The 20019-nt window shown below is 38.2% G+C and overlaps 1 protein-coding gene across 1 annotated transcript in view; it reads left to right on the plus strand.

The window, feature by feature from the left end:
- Positions 1-20019, plus strand: part of KCNH8 (potassium voltage-gated channel subfamily H member 8) — a 358591-nt gene that overhangs the window by 234769 nt on the left and 103803 nt on the right. Inside the window, exons 6-7 of the mRNA XM_045037664.1 lie at positions 6927-7084; positions 11074-11281. Of these exons, the coding sequence (XP_044893599.1) occupies positions 6927-7084; positions 11074-11281 (366 nt within the window). The remainder of the gene's footprint in view (positions 1-6926; positions 7085-11073; positions 11282-20019) is intronic.

Genomic DNA, 20019 nt, shown 5'->3' on the forward strand with positions numbered 1-20019 from the left:
TCAGTAAGAGACCATTTGACATAATGGAGATACTCAGCCTGGGGCACAGAGAGAACTTGATGACTGATGTCTGATATTTATAGAAAGGGGTTTTGGGTGGGAGAGAACAATGTATTCTGTGTTGCTACTAAGGACAAAACTAGAACCAAGGAAAGGGAGTAATAAGGAGAAAGGCAGCTCTTCGAGGAGAGTGACTTTTAGGCCCCTTCCCTTCTCTATGGGTCCAAGTGATGTTTATGTTGAGGGTCAAAACCACTATAGGACCACCATGATAATGCTGGCCACTGGTACAAAACAGAAGCTAATACCAGCATCAAATACCCCTTGATGTGCCTGCTTGCCTTCTTCTTCAGGCAGTTGCTCTTAAACGTTACTTCTCGCTCAGTCAGCTGCTTTTTCTTTTCCACCGATCTCTCATTTAAAGTAAGCAAGACTATTCCACAAAGGAGTGAAATCATATGATATTTGTCTTTCTCTGACCGACTTACTTTGCTTAGCATGATACGCTCTAGTTCCATCCACGTTGTTGCAGATGGCAAGATTTCATTCTTTTTGACTGCTGAATAGTATTTCATTGTTTATATATACCACATCTTCTTCATCCATTCATCAGTCAGTGGACATTTGGGCTCTTTCTATAATTCGGCTATTGTTGATAGCACTTCTATAAACATCAAGGAAAAATAAGATAAAAACAGAGAGAGGCAAACCATAAGAGACTCTTAAATGGAGTAAACAAACTGAGGGTTGCTGGAGGAAGGTGGGTGGGAAGGATGGGCTAAATGAGTGATGGGCATTAAGGACGGCACTTGTTGGGATGAGCACTGGGTGTTATATGTAAGTGATGAATCACTGGGTTCTACTCTGGAAACCAATACTACACTGTATGTTAACTAACTTGAAATTGAATAAATAAATTTTAAAAAATAAAGTAAGCAAGAGGAACAAATACTGACGAATGTGCAAGGCTCGAATGGTATGAAAATCTCCTCCACTAACATGGGCAATCAATTACATTCTTAGGATTATTAGTCCCTCAAACTTCTTTATTAATTAGCTCTCAGTTCATCTTCCCACACCTTCTAGCTCAGTTTGCTGTGACATCATACTGTGTGCAGAGTGCCTCACAAGCAATGAAAAAGACAGGGTTCCTTTAGAATATGAGTCGGCAGCTGGTTTAGTTAAATATCCTTCCACCCACGCTGTACTACATTGATTAATTTTTAAAGAAATGGCTAAATGAAGATATTAATTATTTGTATGTGGTAGTTATGCTTGCATGCACACCATTATGTTTTAATTTACTTTTTAACAAGTAAGCCAATATGATTTCTAAATTATTTCCCATCTGGCATGTGTACTAGTAAAGAAAAGAAATCTAATTTGTGCCATATCAAGTTCATCTCCCCCTTTTTTTTACTTTCTAATTACACAGTTCTCGAAGAAATCCAACTGGAAAAAATGGATTCAACCTTCCTGCCTTTTTAGCCACATACGTAGCCCTTTAGTGTAAAAGCTAAATGAAATACTTATTTTTGGAGGCCTTAACAATATGAAAACAGCATATGTACACAGCCATCTCTCCATTATTTGTCTTTATTGTAATCATGCTATGTAGAACTGAAATACAACAAGGCAAATTGGTTATCCTGAAAGGAATTAAGTGCCATCTGAATCATCAGAGAATTCATTTATATTTCACCTCATTTTGGTGGTGTATATTACGACCAATTTTGGGGAAATTCTATAAGCCACATACAATATGGATGATCATTCTCTATCGCCCTGCTTATTTACTCATTACACCTGATACTGGCACCATGTATTACAAGGGATTATTTATGCATGCACAAACACATGAGACTTTAAGGTTTTGAGGTGGTGAATTATGAATTAATTTGTTACGGTTTTTAGAATACTTTTCCTGGTTCAAACTGTATATGTGTGTGTGTGTGTGTGTATTTATAGACAGTTGCACGTATTAATAATAAATGGAATTAATGAGAAAATTACATGTAAAAAATTGGATATTACTGAGTATGCTTTCATGTATTTTTCAACATAAAGTCAAAGACACATTACACTTATGTTTTCAAGATGTGTCAGAATAGAAACTCTACTGTTGTCTTTCAGGTAGGTTGTGGATTGTCTGGAGGAGACCTCATTCTTACTGTAACATTTGAATGAGTCACTGATTTAATTGCCAAAGAGACAAAACCATTAAGGGGAGTGAGACAAGCTGCAGCCAGTGTTGGCCAAGCTCCACTTTGCCTCCGTGACTCTCTACCGAGGGACACCCGATCTGGAAGGAGCGCTCTTGTCCTCCTCATCAGAATCGTATTCATTCTGTGCTTCCCTGACTCTTAGAGTACCGGTCTAGCCATCTCTACCCTTCCATTTAAGGGAATATTTACGAGCGTTGGATTCTCCTGGTCCTCGAACACCAATACCATATTCTTATCAGTAGAGAGAAAACAGTATTCTCCATTGTCCCTAGACAGATCAAGAGACAACTAATTTCCTTATTTTCAATTCTGTGACTCTTATTTAACATTCTTTTACCTGGGTGGTGCTGATATGGAGTTTGATCTAAGGGCATTTCCACTGATCAGAAATGCATTTCTCTGGGGCTCCTGGGTGGCTCAGTCGGTTAAGCATCTGACTTCAGCTCAGGTCATGATCTCACAATTCATGAGTTCAAGCCCCACATTGGGCTCTTTGCTGACAGCTTAGAGCCTGGAGCCTGCTTCAGATTCTGTGTCTCCCTCTCTCTCTGACCCTCCCCTGCTTGTCCTCTGTCTTTCTCTCTCAAAAAAATAAAAATTTAAAAAAAGAAAAAAGAAAAATATCACTCCCCTGCACCAACCTATTGTTATTCCCTCCAAAATATATTTGGAAGTGTGGTAAGTTTTTAAGATAATGGAAAGACAATGGAATCAACTGTCAATAGATGTCCCGTTTCTCTGTTGCTTACTATCTTCATGGCTTTAAATAAGTTTCTTAAATCTCCTGAGTCTTTGGTAAAAATAGTACACCTGAAAGAGTTGGTTTTGTCACATGAACTAATGAATGCCTGGAAATGTTTTGTAAATTATAATACACCAGAATTATGCCTATTTTTATGCATATGACAAAAGTAGGTTTCTTAGAAATCAACTATCCAAAAATAATACTGATCATTGAATAAACCTAGAGCCTTTGCACGATAGGACCATAGTCCTAGATATCTTAGAATATAATATATATTTAGGTTTTTTTCTCTCTGAAAATAAACCTAAAGAATTCATGTATTTCAAAAATAGATTTGTAAAAAATAGATTCTAAAAAAATCCCTTTTATATTCTTTTACTATTATTAGTATTTAAATATAAAAGTCTTATAATTACTTCTTTTTAAAACCTAAAATTAGCATATCTTCTCTTCACCCAATTAACTCAAATGAGTAACAAATTATTTTTTTAAAAGCTTTTTTAAAAGCTAAACTGATATTCTGTAATGACTCATCCACAAAAATATCTTTTCTGTTCAGAAGTCTGCACCTCTTTTATTTTTGAGTCAAACACATAATTTACTACACAGTTTCAAAAATGTCTGCTGTGTCAACCAACCAAAGACCAATCATTTCATTCATTCAGCCATTCAGGGAGTGCCCCAGGAATGTGGAGGGTGGCATCCTGGATGGTGGCAGTGAGTTTTCTGTGAAATTTGTGGTAAGAACTGGTGATCAGTTGGTAAATATGCAAGGAATTTGTCCCTCCAGTCTTATAATGGGCATGCAGACTTATCTCAGCCTGAGTTATGGAAACCACAGATCACTCAAGGGCTTGGTAAACAACTCTGGGTTTCTTACTCATGAGATGAAAACCCAAATGCCTAACCTGAGCTTTCTTTTAGAAACCATGAAGTTGAAATCTCTGCTTGATTTCAACAGCCGGTGGCCTGACCTGTTAAATTGATTTGCTAATAAAGAAATACATGAGCCCAGAAAGTTAAGAGAAAGAATGAGAAGTTCACATGCTACCTTAACAGCCTGATGGTATCCCGCTGTGCTCCTGCTCCTGCTCCTTCTTGGTGGCCATGCTTCAATGATGCATTGATACTTTGCCATGGTAGCACTTTTACTCTGCAATAGAAATCACCTTGGCATTGTTTTCATCCTTTTTGAATGGTTTAGCCACTGCTCCTTACTTTCATATTCTCAGTATTAGCAATAAAAGTTTTTCAGTATTTTTATTTTTTGACAAACATACGACTTTTAATAATGCCCTTTGAAAAAGTTAGATCATTCACAAAAGACTAGAAAAATTATTGTTTTCTTTTTAAGTCACCTAGAACTTGCTTCCAGACCTGAGATGTGACTGGCCTCTGTTAAGGGACCAAAAGCCAAAGCACTGAATTGGAAATTAGGAGACTTGGATTGGGGTCGTGTTCTTTCACTTACTAGCTAAAGAAGTTTAATCCTATGCTTCAGTTACACCATGTATGTGACTCTGGACAAGTTGTTTGCGTTCCTTTGGGCCTCAGTTTCCTCATCTGTAAAAAAGGATATTGAAGGGGCCTACCTCTTAGTATTGTTGTAAGGAGTCCATGAGATTATGATTTTAAAGGACCCCAAACAGTATTGGGTCCATGCTAAGGTATTATCTATAAAAATGTAGTAGTAATCTGTTGTCGTAATTCCTATATTATCTCTCCTCGCAAGGCTATAATGAGAACCTAATGCAGAATAAATGTTGTATTTGTTTACGTATTGCCTCACTTTAAATTACTACCAACTTGGCAGCTTGAAACAGCAGCTATTGATTATCTCAGTTTCTGTGGGTGGGAAATCTAGGTCTGGCCTAGCTGAATTCTCTGCTCAACCTCACAAGACTGAACTCAAGATGTCAGCTAAACTGTGTTTCTTTCTGGAGCATGGGTCCTCATGCAAACTCATGTGGCTGTGGGAAGAATTTGCTTCCTCAGGGTTATAGGACACAAGTCCCCATTTGTTGCTAGATGTCAGCAAGGGGCCACTCTCAGCAGTTGGAGACTGGCCGCCATTCCCTGCCAAATGGCCCTTCCACAATGTGGCGGTTGCTTTCTTCCAGTCCCTTACCACCAGCTGAAGAAAACTGGCTTGTGCAAGGCTTACCTGATCAGGTCAGGCCACTGAGGTTATTCTCCCTTTAGCCATATCCTGCAACAGCATCATGGCATGCTCACAGGTTCTACCCTCACTTAAGGAGAGGAGACCATATGAAAGCGAGGGTCATCTTTGAACTCTGCCTACCACAAATGTGAACATGAAATGAAAAGTAAAAATGACATACAAGGTGCACATTATTGTATGTTTTCTCGTTGTCATCATCATGATCATGATATCAAGTTTTTATCATCATATAACACTATTCTACTTATTTTCAAGGGTTTAAATTAGCTATAAAGAGTATTCCAATTCACCCAATAACCATGTAGCTCAGAGCTTTACATTTGCTTCATAACTCTCCCAATTCCTGTTCTCTTTGACCTGCATATTTACTTCCCACATACCCTCCTTTAATCGTTGAGTCAGCGGCTCATGGCACCTCCCAAGAACAAAGTTTCACAGAGAGATATGTTTACATTGGATTCACCAGTCCATAAAATGCTCAACCATTATCACCCTTACATGTATGCAGCAATCCTGAAATTCCCAATGGCCTGGCTGTAGTCAACTAAAAAACAAACGAAGGGAAAGGTAATGTTTTCCAGTGCTTTAATGATATGTAACCCAGAGACTAATACAACAGACACAGAGATGTTTAGTCATAGAAGCAGAAGTGAGCCTAAGACGATCCTTGTGGCTATGGCTGTCATTTGACCAGTGCCCTTGAGGGCCTCATGGATTGTAAAAAGTTCAATAAATAATAAAATATAATATAAATTTAAAGTAAATATAAATATTAAATAGAATATAAAATAAAAATATAATAAAAGAATGATGTAGGGAAAAGTTGAAAATGATTACATCATCCATTAAAATGGAATGAGAAAATTTAACCTAGAAATCCAAACAAAGTAACTTCCAGTGTTTTGTTAATACAAGTGCCTTTAGGGCAGAGATGAATTCTGTGTCCACAGAGAGATTAGTTAAACTTTGTTCACAAAATAAAGTAGAATTGTATTTTTTTTTAACGTTTATTTATTTTTGAGACAGAGAGAGACAGAGTATGGACAGGGGAGGGTCAGAGAAAGGGAGACACAGAATATGAAGCAGGCTCCAGGCTCTGAGCTGTCAGCACAGAGCCCGATGCGGGGCTTGAACTCATGGACCACAAGATCATGACCTGAGCTGAAGTCGGCCGCCTAACCGACTGAGCCACCCAGATGCCCCTGTATTTAAAAAAAGAACAGAGACTAAAAATTATCTGTGTGTAAAATCCTCTTTGACACCATTGACATTATGATCACGGATACGTTACTTTTCCTCATTGAGACCTGGTTTTTGCCTCTTTAGCATGGAGATAATATCATCTACTTAAGAACATGTTCTGAGGAGTAAGTGAAATAACCTCTGCTACATTCTCAGAACAATGCCTGGTACTAGTGAGCATTTAGTAATGATGACTATTGTTGTTATTGTTATTTTTATTCATGTTACTTTTGGTACATGTGGTCCGATGTCTGGAGTGTATTCAGCGCTCAGAAAATATTATTTTCTTCACCCTTCAATACCTGTTTGTTGAATTGAACTGGATTTGTCAAGAGGAGTATTTCAGATATTATCAGTCAGAAATACATTGAGAGGTTATCGTTTGTCTGATTTTATGTAATTTTATACAATTTTTTCCTCCCCCCCCCCTGCTGCATGCTTGTTTTCTTTCATCCTTCCTTCTTTCCTCGTCTTTCCTTCTTCTTCTCTCTGTTCCTTCCTTCTTTTTCTCTTATCTTTTTTTCTCAAGCAGATATTATTTTAAATTTCCGAACAACCTATGTCAGCAAGTCTGGCCAAGTTATCTTTGAAGCAAGATCAATTTGCATCCACTATGTCACAACCTGGTTCATCATTGACTTAATTGCTGCCCTGCCTTTTGATCTCCTGTATGCTTTCAACGTCACAGTGGTGAGTAAAGAGCTCCCTTCCACATGACTTTGAAGGTTATGTTTAATCCTGTGTTTATTTTCCACACGTTCAGGTTTTAAGTGTTTGTAGCAGTTTGTATGTCCAGGACTTTGTGGCCTCCTGAATAAAGACACGAAAGTGACCAATGGTACGCAGGCCAAATTCTCCACTTGAGGAAGTTACTTCCTTTTGGAATTTACATGACCTGTTTTAGTTATTTAGCTATCTAGAAGCAGGATATACCCAAAGCATTTATCATCAATACTTGCTCACAGAAGAAATCCTTTGGTAAGGAAACCAAAAGTAATGAGCATTACTTTGTATTACTTTGGCAGGTATTTTGCCTCAGAAGTTTAGTGGAGAGTTTGAGATTTCTTCTGGTTTTATGACCTTTACTCTCTACCTCTTGAGTTATTCATTAGCAAAACAAAAGACCAATCAAGATACCGAGTAGTATTGAAGTTAAAAGAATTCAACCACTTCTTAGAAGTCCTTGTAAAAATGTTGGATGGGGAAGAAATGACACAATGATACAATGGCCACTTGAACTTGAGATCTCTTTTGGATTTTTACTGATGTTTGTAACATCTCTTTTCTTCCCTTTATCCTCATGTCTCATCACAGGAAAGAAAGTGTGTCCACTCATTGTGGTAGCTATTTTTACTATTTAACGATTGATGTTCGTAAAAGCATTAAGTGCTCCCTTATAAATAGAGAGACTTTTAGGGAGGTATAATAGCATTTTGGGGCCAGTAATGCAATTTGCTGCTAGAGTAACCAATTTTAGCAGGCAAAAATTTACTAAACATTAGTTCAAATGAAGCCTATTTCTTACTCAGTTGACAAGACCTTGAGATTCTCTATCAGGAATTTAAAAGCTTAGTTTTCAGTACCAAAATGATCAGTGTTTCAAATACAGTCATTATTGACTTTGGGATGAAGACTGAACTGTAATCCTGACTATTTAGTACAAATTTGTGCATTTGGTAATTGTCTATACAATAGCATTTTTCTTTTCTTTTCCTTTCCATTTTTTTCTTAAGATGGAAAGTTGAGGGTATCAACATCTTTAAGAGGTTTATAAGTCAACTGAAAGGAAACCTCTGGGGAAAAATTTAGTATATAATATCAATCAGTGCTACAGAGAATTGTTATCCAGGCTTTTAAAAGTGCTTTTTAAAATTGAATTTGACTAGATAAGTGTACTATAATGAACATGTAATGACTTAAAACAAGGTATTTGCAAGACTGCAACCAAAAAAATTTCAAAAGAAGTATATAATTCACAAAATACTAAGAAAAATTTTCCACATTCTCCTGGAGAATTGTTAAATGAATCATGTTTGATAGACCCCTCTCTAAATTAACTTGCTGCTTTGTGACTAAATACTAATAATTTTTTTTATGTTCCATTTCTCTTTGGGCACTGAACAAATAGGATAATTTAAAATATATATTATGTAATTGTATTGTAAAATATACAAAATTTTAAAATACATGTTTATCTGTCATTAACATGCTCATTGTCTAAAATTAACACAAAGGATTTTTTTAAAAGTCTAATTCTCATATTTTGATGAATTTTAAGTACTTGTACACTTTCACTACATTCCTGCTCCCTTTCTTCATTCTGTCTCATGAAACCTGGCATGAATACCTAATAAATGTAAGTTATAGATAAACATCTATGTTAGAAAGAAAGACAAAAGAGGAAGAAAGAATGGAATCTGTCTCTTATCAATGATAACTTTTCTGTGTCTCACAGGAGTTAGCGTATGATCATTAACCAGTTGGCATATAAATTTGCTCTGCCCCAAATAAGTTAGTCAAGATGAAATATTCTATTTGTTCAAAGTATTATATTTACTTCCCAGGACAACATAAGTTATGAGGAAAAGTTTATAAGCTATGTTATTGTTATACTGCACAAACTTGTAAAAAGAAAGGTCGAAATAGATAAGCAAACACAGATGTTGGTTTTCCAGATCTAAAATGCATCCAGTTAGCACATCTCTGTAGATGGTATTCAAAAACTCATTATAACCATCAGAAATGTATTGGATGCTTTAGTTTTGACTCTGCCCATAATTGCTGATGGTAAATGTTTTATATATACTTCCCACATTTCTTTAATAAAATTTAGTGTGTGTAAGTCACTATGAAAGGCACCCTGAGAGACAAAGTTATGCATGAGACATAGAAAATATGACAGAGTGAAAAAGGCAAAGTAGAAATCCCAGTCTTAATCACTTACCGTCTGAGTGACTTCCTTGGGGGAAATTAACATCAAAATAGGCAAAATAAGCAAAATAAGCATAAAAATCCCTACAAGGTTCTCAGCAGCCTGAAAAGCATTTCTGTCCTATACCTTGCTAAGTGTCAAACACCCAGAAAGACCTCAATACATGTTAACCAACTTGTCTTCCTCCTTTTGGGACTTTTTGAGGTTTCATTTCAAGTACCAAATTGTCATGCATCTATCAAACTCTTCTCCTATAAAATAAACTCCACCCCCAGTAATTCTTCTAAGCCAGGAAGCAGATATTGCAAAGTCCTGGCAGGAAATCATCTGGTTTACAATCAGCTGGAGAAACGACAGATGAGGACTGGGCTGTGAAAGGGAAGAAAATAAGATTTGACACAGAAGAATGAGAAAAAGAAATCAAAGCACAGGTAGCTGGCAAGTTCCTCAGCTGACCTTATGGTTTTATTATATTTCAGTATAGAATAATTCGTGAGATTACAATTGAAAGAGTTTTTATTGAATTTCTATTATATTGAGTTTAGAGCGTTTTCCATCTTAATTTATTAACCATCCTCTCATTTAACACGTATTTACGGAGCACTTACTATGTGTCAAGCACTGTTCCAGGTACAATTTTCTTCGACAGAAGGGGAGATAGATCATGGAGGAAGGAGCTAGATGTCAACTGACTCCAGATAATTATAAAGGCACACTTCCAGAAGATGCCGACCGTGTTTATGATTGAGTCCTTAGAGCAAATACTGTTCTTAGGTATAGTCATACAAACCACTTTCTTCCCTTGTATTTATAGTTCCTTCCTCCCGCCTCCAAATTAGAAAAGGTCAAGTACTTTGTTAAACTCTATTGACGGATGAGGTCATACTTTATTTGCCGTTTCTATTTTAGAATGCTCCTTGAGGCTATTCGAGGGTGTGAAAGAGTATGCGTTAGGGCACCACGTCTGTTGTTAATAGTGACAATGACCACTCTTGTGGACACCAGTGGTGCACATGTTTCCGTTGGGCGCTGAAGTCAGGAAAATAAGTCCTTGGCCACAAGTGTATTGTTTTAGTGTGTCCAAAGACAAGACCTAGGAGAGTTTTCAAAAATGGTGTTCCATTTGATTTTGGTTCCCTCAGCCTGTGTGTTTGACAGAGAGCTCAGAAAGTATATGCTTCAGGCGTGAGTTTTTTCTGTCAGTCGATGATGTTACAAAGAAGAAAAGTGCAGCACATGAGACAGGAAGTATTACTGGCATTTGTGAGTAAATCTTACTCAAGTTTGGTACATCTAATCACTATTTTTTTTAAAGTTACCTTTATTACCACTTCACAGGGTTCAGTGTGTCTAAATTATTATGATATCACTCCTGCATGGAGGAAGGGACATGGAATTGAAAGAAAATGTGTGTAAGAAGTGGAGACACCTTATGTTCAATCCTGAGACCATAATGTGTTTCAGTTGTGTATCAGAATATACAAAATCATATTCAGTCAAATAGGTTGAGAAAAAAAGATAAACCTTAAGGAAAATAAGTACCAATTCAAGGAAAGTAAACTGTCTCATCATCCTTTATCCTATCACCTCTTGATAGCATTGGCATGGTCATAAAAATGACCATCGCGTTGGAGTCATGATTATGCTTGACTTCAAGAACTTTCCAGAATGGCTGTAAGTTAAAGCAACCGCTATGATGCGGAGTGAACCCATGAGCCACGCGGTGCCGCTCGGTCTCCTCCCACAGGTATCTCTCGTGCATCTCCTGAAGACCGTCCGGCTGCTGCGTCTCTTGCGTCTCCTGCAGAAGTTGGACCGCTATTCCCAGCACAGCACAATCGTCCTGACTCTGCTCATGTCCATGTTTGCACTCCTTGCACACTGGATGGCGTGTATCTGGTATGTCATTGGAAAAATGGAGAGGGAAGACAACAGCCTTCTGAAATGGGAAGTTGGTAAGGGCTTACGTTTGTCACATTTTCCATTTTTAAGTGAAAAGGAAGTTTGTCTAGAATTTGGAGGAAGTGAAAAATGATTCCATAATTATGTCCTCTGACTGTCGATTTGTCTAATATTTTTTAGGGACTGGGAGGGGAAGGGTGTGGGGGGACAGGGTCTATGATACAAGTGATTTCTTTTGAGAAAGTTTTCTGGAAAATCCATATATGTGTGTGTGTGTGTGTGTGTGTGTGTGTGTGTGTGTGTATGCATATATATAGAGACAGACAGACAGAGAAAGAGAGAGAGAGAGTAATGGGTTAAGCTTTCAAGGGACTAAATGTTTAAAATCACCAGCAAGGCTGTAGAAGCGTAGGTAAGTAATGTGTGATCTTATCTGACATATCCAATGCAGGACTAATACCATTGAATCCCTGGGCAACTGGCCTATGGCCAATCATTGCAGTGAGAGAGAGAGTGAGTGTATTATAATAACACACTTTCCATATCTAGTATACTTTGAGAATGTGTAATGATAGAGGGGACTGGATGTTTACAAATATAATTTGTAGAATTTTGTGTCCCCATTATACATGGGAATTTAAGGGAGACTTTTCCGTGTGCTACATAATTCTGCATAAATGAATCTGAAATGTTCTGCACATGAACACATTTTTAAATTTATGCTAACCACAAGAACTGTACAGAAAATGAAACTTCCGAGGGCTATAACCCTCTATCCAAAAATATCTGCATTATTCTCACAGTCATTGCCTTTAGAGAATTGTCATGGTACCCCATGTAGAATTCTTTTTTTTCTTAATCTGACATTTCGTCAAAAGAATCTGTTTCTTGGTTAGCTAGAAAACTCTTCACTTCTTTTCTCCAAAAAATCAATCTTGAACTTTGGGAAGCACAGACCTTTGCACAGGGATGAAGCCACAAGAGATTCCTGAGAGAGAAAAATGCTCTAACTTTTCACACCAGCACTTAATGGCAGGATGCATCTGGAACATCCCTGGGTTGGCTCTCATAATGCCGTCCTCTCGCTATATGGCAGTATACAAAGCCTTCAAAGTATATCTTTGGAGAACGAGTTGGAGACGCTAAGAAAACAGACTCTCCTTAAAGTCTTCTAAAAATGCTCCTACATTCACGTCTCAATTTTGACCCTAAACTACACCAAAGCAAGGACTGTGTTCTGATAATGCTCATCTCAGACTGGTTTTATATTCCTTATCAAAGTACTTCTTCTGTGCCTTGCTATGGATCTCAATTCTCAGAAATGAAGTAAAGGGAGAGCTAGAACTGCAGAGTGAAAGCAAGAATATCCTACATGAAGACAATATGAAATGAGAGGAGAGAGAGAGGGAGAGAGGGAGAGGAGAAGACAGCATGGTGAGGAAAGAGAAGAGTCGATTAAAAGAAGAATCAAAGTCTGGATTGCACTTGGATTAAGACATTTTCTGTCCTTTAGTATTGTTTCCCTTTCTATTTTCTTGTCCTGAAGGCTCCCTCATCACACGCTCTGATATAGTCCTAATGGTATTCAGTGAATTGCCGCATTAGATCTCTGCCCTTTGTTTTGAATCCATATTAAAATTCTTGCTTGTGGTCAGCCACCTGATTCCTTTCTGGGCCTGACCTAATTTCCTTCGGGCCCCAGACCTATACACTCATATTAATTTGTAAGGCTAGTCTAGTCTGAGAGGCTCCAGATGGGGAAATTCAGCTTATTCACGCTCTCAAATTTAGTTAGATGAGGAAAGCATTTTTGTGTCCTTTCCAGCACACCAGTTCTGCTACAGAAGTACAAACTAGCTGTTGTTTTTCTTCCCACAAACACACAGAAGTGATGATTCTCCAAGAAAAAGAAGCCAGCCATCTGAACGACTTCAGTATTGCCCCCTACCACTTGTACTCTTAAACTTGGTGCTGTGGTTCAGTGTAATGAATGGGAGCTTGTGAGCTGGAAGTCAACCCACAAAGAGAGCATAATACGTAACACAGTGATGAGAAGAACGTTGGGCTGGGGCCACAGAACTCTCCTGTTATCACGGCTCTACCACTAACCAATTGCGAGATTTACAGTAATTTCATTCACCTCTGTGGGCCTCAGTTTCCTCACCTGGAGCATGAGAAACCTCACCATATACCTCGAAAGTCTATTTCAGTTTCCATGTTTATGACTTTAATGGAAGAACAAACCCAGTATTGTGTGCTTATTTTTGTCATAATTCAGTGTCCACATAAATCATCAGCGGCAACCATCCAATGTCAAAGAGTTTGAAGAAAAAGGATGTGTCAGGAGGCACATCTCGTGATCACAGCCTGTCAGAGAATGGATATGTTTTACTCAGTTATAGTAAGGATTACTGAATCTGTATCTTTAGAAAATTAGATTTCCTGTCCAAACACCTCTTGGAAGACAATCTGAAAGGGAGTATGCTAACTCTGCCTGTCAATATCAAGTTTCTAGGCTTGGCTACAAGGACTTTCCCTTCCCTTAAAATTCCTTACCTCATTGTTCATTCAAAACATTCTCCAGCTGAGATTTGGACACAAATTAAATAATTATGACCTTCGCTACCTAATCTTTTAATGAAGCAGCTGAGAGTCTAGGCTCATTTAGTTCTTACTATGTAATTTGTACACTAATATTATGTTTTACCTTTTTTTTGGTCCAATTACCATGAATCAAAAATTCTTCACACGAATAAAGTTTGATTAGAGACACGTTCTTTATGTTGTGACTAGCATTAGATGTATAGAACAGATTCGTCTTCCCAAGGGATAAAATAGAACTTCCTTTCTAGTCACTGTTAATTGCCTTGAAATGATTTTTTCCACTTTTTGTCCTTGGCAGGTCTACTCCTTAGAGAGAGTTCCGGTATTTTGTATCAGATCAAAGCACAGTTAATATTTTTAAAAGATTGTAATATCACTTATCTATATCTATTTTTAGAAGGTGGAATTAATACTCATGGACTAATTATACCAGAGGCTGATTTTGAACTGATTTGCCTGCTGTTATTTTTACTTTTATGTGCTTCTTTACTGTATTTTAAGGGATTTGAGGTTTGGCTTATTGGTTCATGGCGTTTTAGACTTCGTGAGAAATCCCGCTCTAGGCTATGCAGGCTCCATGCTGGAAGGGTATGGTCTGTTGTGTTCACTGTGGTGTCCCTGTGGTGTATAGTTCCTGGAACATGGCAAATGTCGGGGGGGAAAAATGTGGAATAAATCAACCTTCAAGGTCATTCATTTACTAAATGACAGTCATGGGACAAGAACCTAGATACCCTAACTCCTTATGTAGAACTCCTTCTAATACTTTTGAATATTATGAAATTATAGGAAATGGCTATGTAGCAAATATTTTCAGGCAGTGAGATTGAGAGAAGAATGAATAGGGTAATCACTTAAGATTTGGTTGTGCATTCAAAAAAATATTTTTTGAGTGCCCACTGCATGCTTGCTTGGTCCCAGGTAAGGCACTGGAGAAAACCAAAACAAATATTATACTTAATGTCATGGAACTTAAAGTCCAGTAGGAAAAAGAGACAAATAGTTCAGTAGATATATGACAGTGTGATAGTTCTGTAACTGGAACATGCACAGAGGAGAGGCAGCTAGATCTAGCTAGAATATCAGCAAAGGCTTTTCCAAGATGAACTAGTTTGAAGGGATGAGTAGGTCTTGTCTCTGTAGATGCTGAGGTACAGGCATGGGTGAGAGCAGGAACGTGGTTATATGAAACAGTTCACTAAAAACCAGCATAAAAGATGAATGGGGTAGTAAAATGATGAGGCTAAAGAGGCAGGTAGTCGGGGACCAGATCTTTATAGACCATTCATGCTAAGCTTTAGAGTTTGGACTTCATCCTAAGGCCACAGAGAAGCATAAAATTCTCTGAAGCAGTGATCCAGAGAATAGGGGGAGATGTTTTGCTCTGCTTGCTTCATTTTCGATACCTATAAAAGGGCAATAATAGTAGTGCCTCCCTCATTAAGATTGCCAGTATTAAATTAGGAAATCTATGTGAAGCATTTTATACTGTGCCTGGCACCTAATAAATTCTCAATAAATAGTAGCTATTATAGCCATCATTCTCATTTTATTATGACAGTTCCTTCTAATAAAGAAAGTACCATGAGCTGTGACTAGTGATACTTACGATTTTATATGGGGAGGGTATTAAGAAATGGCTTAAAAAGTATTGCCCTTAAAGTGTAGCTGTAGTTTTGTAGTGCTGAACAACAAATTGTGTGCTTTTGCCTATCTTCAAAATAAAAAAGCCCACACCTTATATTTGAGTCAGTCTCAGAAAAATTAGTAACTTTCACATAGCCTCATAATTGCACACATACAGATTTTCCCTTCAAGGCTAAGACAGGTGACAAGTTTAACATCTACCCTATAAGCTTGTTGGGATAAAGAACACTTTTATGGAACTTAGACACGGTGCTTCAAGCACAAGATTCAACAATACATTAAAGAGACCTATCACAACTGAGTCTAAGTTGCTTTTTAAATTAAAATTTTTGTTTTGGCTGCCAAGAAATATTTCAGAATGATCTCTTTGGTGGTGGTGGGGGGGGAGGGGTCTTTACTTATTTACCATAAGAAGACTTAAATAAATACCCAGCCAAAAATGTGTGAGAAGACCCGAGTATTTATGTACATCCCAATTAAGGTAGGGATATATGATTTTAAGTATCAGTTGTAAAGTTCAATTAATGACATTGAATTAGTCCTTAAAGAGCTCCATTAAGGATACGGAATAGAATATAATCAGTCTGATTTAAGTTAGAAGGATTTGGATTTGATTCTTGCTTCAGGGATATACTAGGCATGTGATTTTGGCCAAGATGATTTCAGTGACTTTTTATACAAGAAACTTTAGTGTCCTCATCTGTAAAATGGGTGTGGTAGTACTGTCCCTCAGTGGTTTTAAGTTTTAGAGTTACTGAAGTGGACATACGTAACATAGTCTGGTTCTTAGTAGGTTCTTGCAGCTGATAACTACCACCATTTATAACCACGTCCTCCACTCTTACTGCTTACTTGGGGCTGTTCTCAGACTGCAGCCATTGCTCAAACTTACATCGATGAGCCATGCAGAGTTGATAGCAATACGATTCAAGTCTAACAAAGAGGCGATATTTCTGTCACAGTCGTGATTCTTAGCGGCAAGCAAAATCAGAAAAGGAATTCATTAGCAGGACCTGCAGACTTAGAGTTAGAGAGAGAACAAGACTTGGAAAGAACATGATCCAAGGCAGCTCCACGTGTCCCAGTGCAGGAAGCACAGCTGCTGCTGACATGTTGCAAAGATGGCCTAGACATGCTTCTGTCTTTGTAAATGCTATGAGAGAGCCCTAACCTTCTGTTTGCTTCTCATCCACAGTCCCTGAAGGGAGAATCCAATCCACAAGGTTAGGTCACATGCTCAAATGCTGAGTGCTGGGGGCAAGGAGGACCTCCCCACCTTACCCTGGTGTATCTCTGTATCTCTCCATTACTATGCGCGATGGAGTATACCCCCTCACAGAAGATTTTAGACCGCCAAAAAAAAAAAAAAAAAAGAGAGAAGAAAAATGTCTTGTACAGTAACATCTGTACCCTCACATCTAAAACCAAACAGTGCGATTTACAAAAACATTTATTAAAATACTTAAGTGGGGCCACCTGGGTGGTTCAGTCGGTTAAGCGACCAACTTCAGCTCCGGTCATGATCTCGCGGTTCGTGTGTTCGAGCCCCGCGACGGGCTCGGTGCTGACAGCTTGGAGCCTGGAGCCTGCTTCGGATTCTGTGTCTCCCCCTCTCTCTGCCCCTCCCCCGGCTCACACTCTGTCTCTCTCTCCCTCAAAAATAAATAAACGTAAAAAAAAATTTTTTTTAATTAGAATAAAACGCTTCAATGAATCATCATACCCTTCTCAGACATGGTCATGTCAAATGGAATTAGCTGAAAAATGGAGATGTGGTAATTATCAATGCTTCTTGCTTACTACAATACAGTCTGTGATGCTCACGTAAACATCACAGTGGCAGCCTGCTTCCCGAGCTCTGCCTCCTCGGCTAGACTGCTTCTTGGTCAGTAGCTCCCATTTGTAGCTGAAATGCATCCTCATATTCTTTCTCAAAGCTATCTCTAGTTCTAAAGCTACGACATGCTGAACTTGAAAATAGATGGTCTGCTACAAAGGTTAGAGATGAGAGTATACTGTAATAGGGAGAAGCTTTTTTATCTTTTAATCCTTTGGCTGGAGTACGTTTATCCATTGTGGATGCCTAAAAGTGCATCTGTACCAGAGACCAAAAAAAAAAAAAAAAAAGGAAAAAAATAAAAGCCCCGAAATCTAGAATGGGAAGAAAAGGATTAAGTGAGATAAGTGAGATATCATTTTCAAATTTTCATTGACAATTTTAATCCTAAACCTCCTGATCCTTGTTGGATGAAACATCATAAAAGCTGATTCATTTGAAAGGCTCTCTGGTTATTAACTGCTTAAAATTTACAAGCCAAGCCTCATGCAGTTGGAAAAAAAAAATGGTCTGATGATATCGGGAGCTGGTTATTTCAATAACTATACCAATTGTTCCTCAAGGGTGTAGAATTGACAAACTCTACATTTTCAGGTTTTGTATAAAGGATTATAAAAACTTTTTTAGATGACCCTTATCTCTAGATTCTTGTTCTTGGGAATACATGAAATAGAGAAAGGGGAGAAAAAGCTTTACTAAAATGAATGTTTCCAGACATTAAAATGGACCCTGGTGAGGGAAACCCGGGCTGCTTGTTGTTGTTGTTGTTGTTTTTAAACACAGGATCTTTTTTTTTTAACGTTTATTTATTTTTGAGACAGAGAGAGACAGAGCATGAATGGGGGAGGGTCAGAGAGAGGGAGACACAGAATCTGAGGAAGGCTCCAGGCTCTGAGCTGTCAGCACAGAGCCCAACGCGGGGCTCGACCTCACGGACCGCGAGATCGTGACCTGAGCCGAAGTCGGCCGCTTAACCGACTGAGCCACCACCCAGGTGCCCCTAAACACAAGATCTTAAACTTTCATGCACACTTAAATCATCTGAGGATTGTATTAAACTACAGATTCTAGGGCTGCCTGGGTGGCTCAGTCTGTTAAGTGTCCGACTTTGGCTCAGGTCATGATCTCATAGTTCGTGAACCTGCATTGGGCTGTCTGCTGTCAGCACAGAGCCTGCTTCAGATCCTCTGTCCCCCCTCTCTCTAGGCTCCTCTCCCACTCACGCTGTCTCTCAAAAATAAATAAACATTTTTAAAAAAGAAATAAAATACAAATTCTAATTCCGTAAGTCTAAGGCAGAGCCTGAGACCTAGCCCACGTGTGAAGTCCGGGCTGCTGGTCTCCCCACCACACATCGAGTAGCCAGGTTTTAAAGTCTCAGGAATTTCTGTGACTTTAATACCCCTGGTTTATAAACAGTCCTAAACCAGTAACAACTCAGTCCTTTCTGTCCTTTTCCACATTCCTATCCTTTTTCAATCCTCATCACATCTGTGAATTTATTTAGACCTAGGTCATTCCTAATGGACCAGGGAGGTCCATTGAGAAGGAATTAACCTCAATGCTGAAGCAATACAACACAGTGCTTTAAATATCATCAGAAACAATTTATATTACTAGTAGTTATGAGAAACTAAAATTGAATGCCATCAGTTTTTAAAACGTTGCCAATGCTCTATTCTATTTTGATAAAGGTTTCTAGAAGACAGAAATGCTTTCATGTTTTCAGAGCAAGATTTCACTCTTCTGAAAAAAAAAAGTTTTTATTTATTTATTTATTTTTTTTTTCAACGTTTATTTATTTTTGGGACAGAGAGAGACAGAGCATGAACGGGGGAGGGGCAGAGAGAGAGGGAGACACAGAATCGGAAACAGGCTCCAGGCTCCGAGCCATCAGCCCAGAGCCCGACGCGGGGCTCGAACTCACGGACCGCGAGATCGTGACCTGGCTGAAGCCGGACGCTTAACCGACTGCGCCACCCAGGCACCCCCCAAAAAAAATTTTAATTTACTTTTTTGCCATAAAGAGCAAAAGGTTTATTCTTTTTTTTTTTTTTGAGTATAGTTGACACACAATGTTACAGTAGTTTATTCCTAAAATTCAGATTTCCCTCGTATTTTCTAAGTCTAATGGTAAATCATGCTTATGAAAATTGAGGAAATAAAGAATGTCCAATTCTGAAGTCAAATGATCTCTGCAGTCTGACCTTGTGTGTTTAAAAATATTTGGGTATTTAGAGAGCCAGCGGCACAAAATTAGATTTTAATTGCATAATGTTCTCAATCCTTTGATAGGGAACCTCTGGGTTTCAGGTGACCGACTGGGGGTTAATATGACTTCAGGTTGCCAGGGTTTCTCAGTAAGAGGACACACTTCGCAGTTAGAAAATGCTGAAGCTGAAATATACTCAGAATATGCTCGTACCAGAGTTTCCAAATACATTCACGGGTCAGACCATATACTCGGAGCAATAAATGGTTCTATTGTCATGAAATTTGAGACATGAAGCCACTCCATCCCATTCTGAAGGACTGACAAGGTCAATTAGCACAGAATGAACTCCGAGAAATCCCAGAGAAACCGATTAAACTTTATTTAACCCAAATGTTGCATAAATTTATTTTACCTCATAACCCTTCCTTTTTGTACTACGCATTATTAATATTCTGTTAACATTCTATGAATTCAGAGCTTAAAAAAAA

The sequence above is a fragment of the Felis catus genome, chromosome C2 (assembly GCF_018350175.1).
Source record: "Felis catus isolate Fca126 chromosome C2, F.catus_Fca126_mat1.0, whole genome shotgun sequence".
Classification (NCBI taxonomy): Eukaryota; Metazoa; Chordata; class Mammalia; order Carnivora; family Felidae; genus Felis; species Felis catus.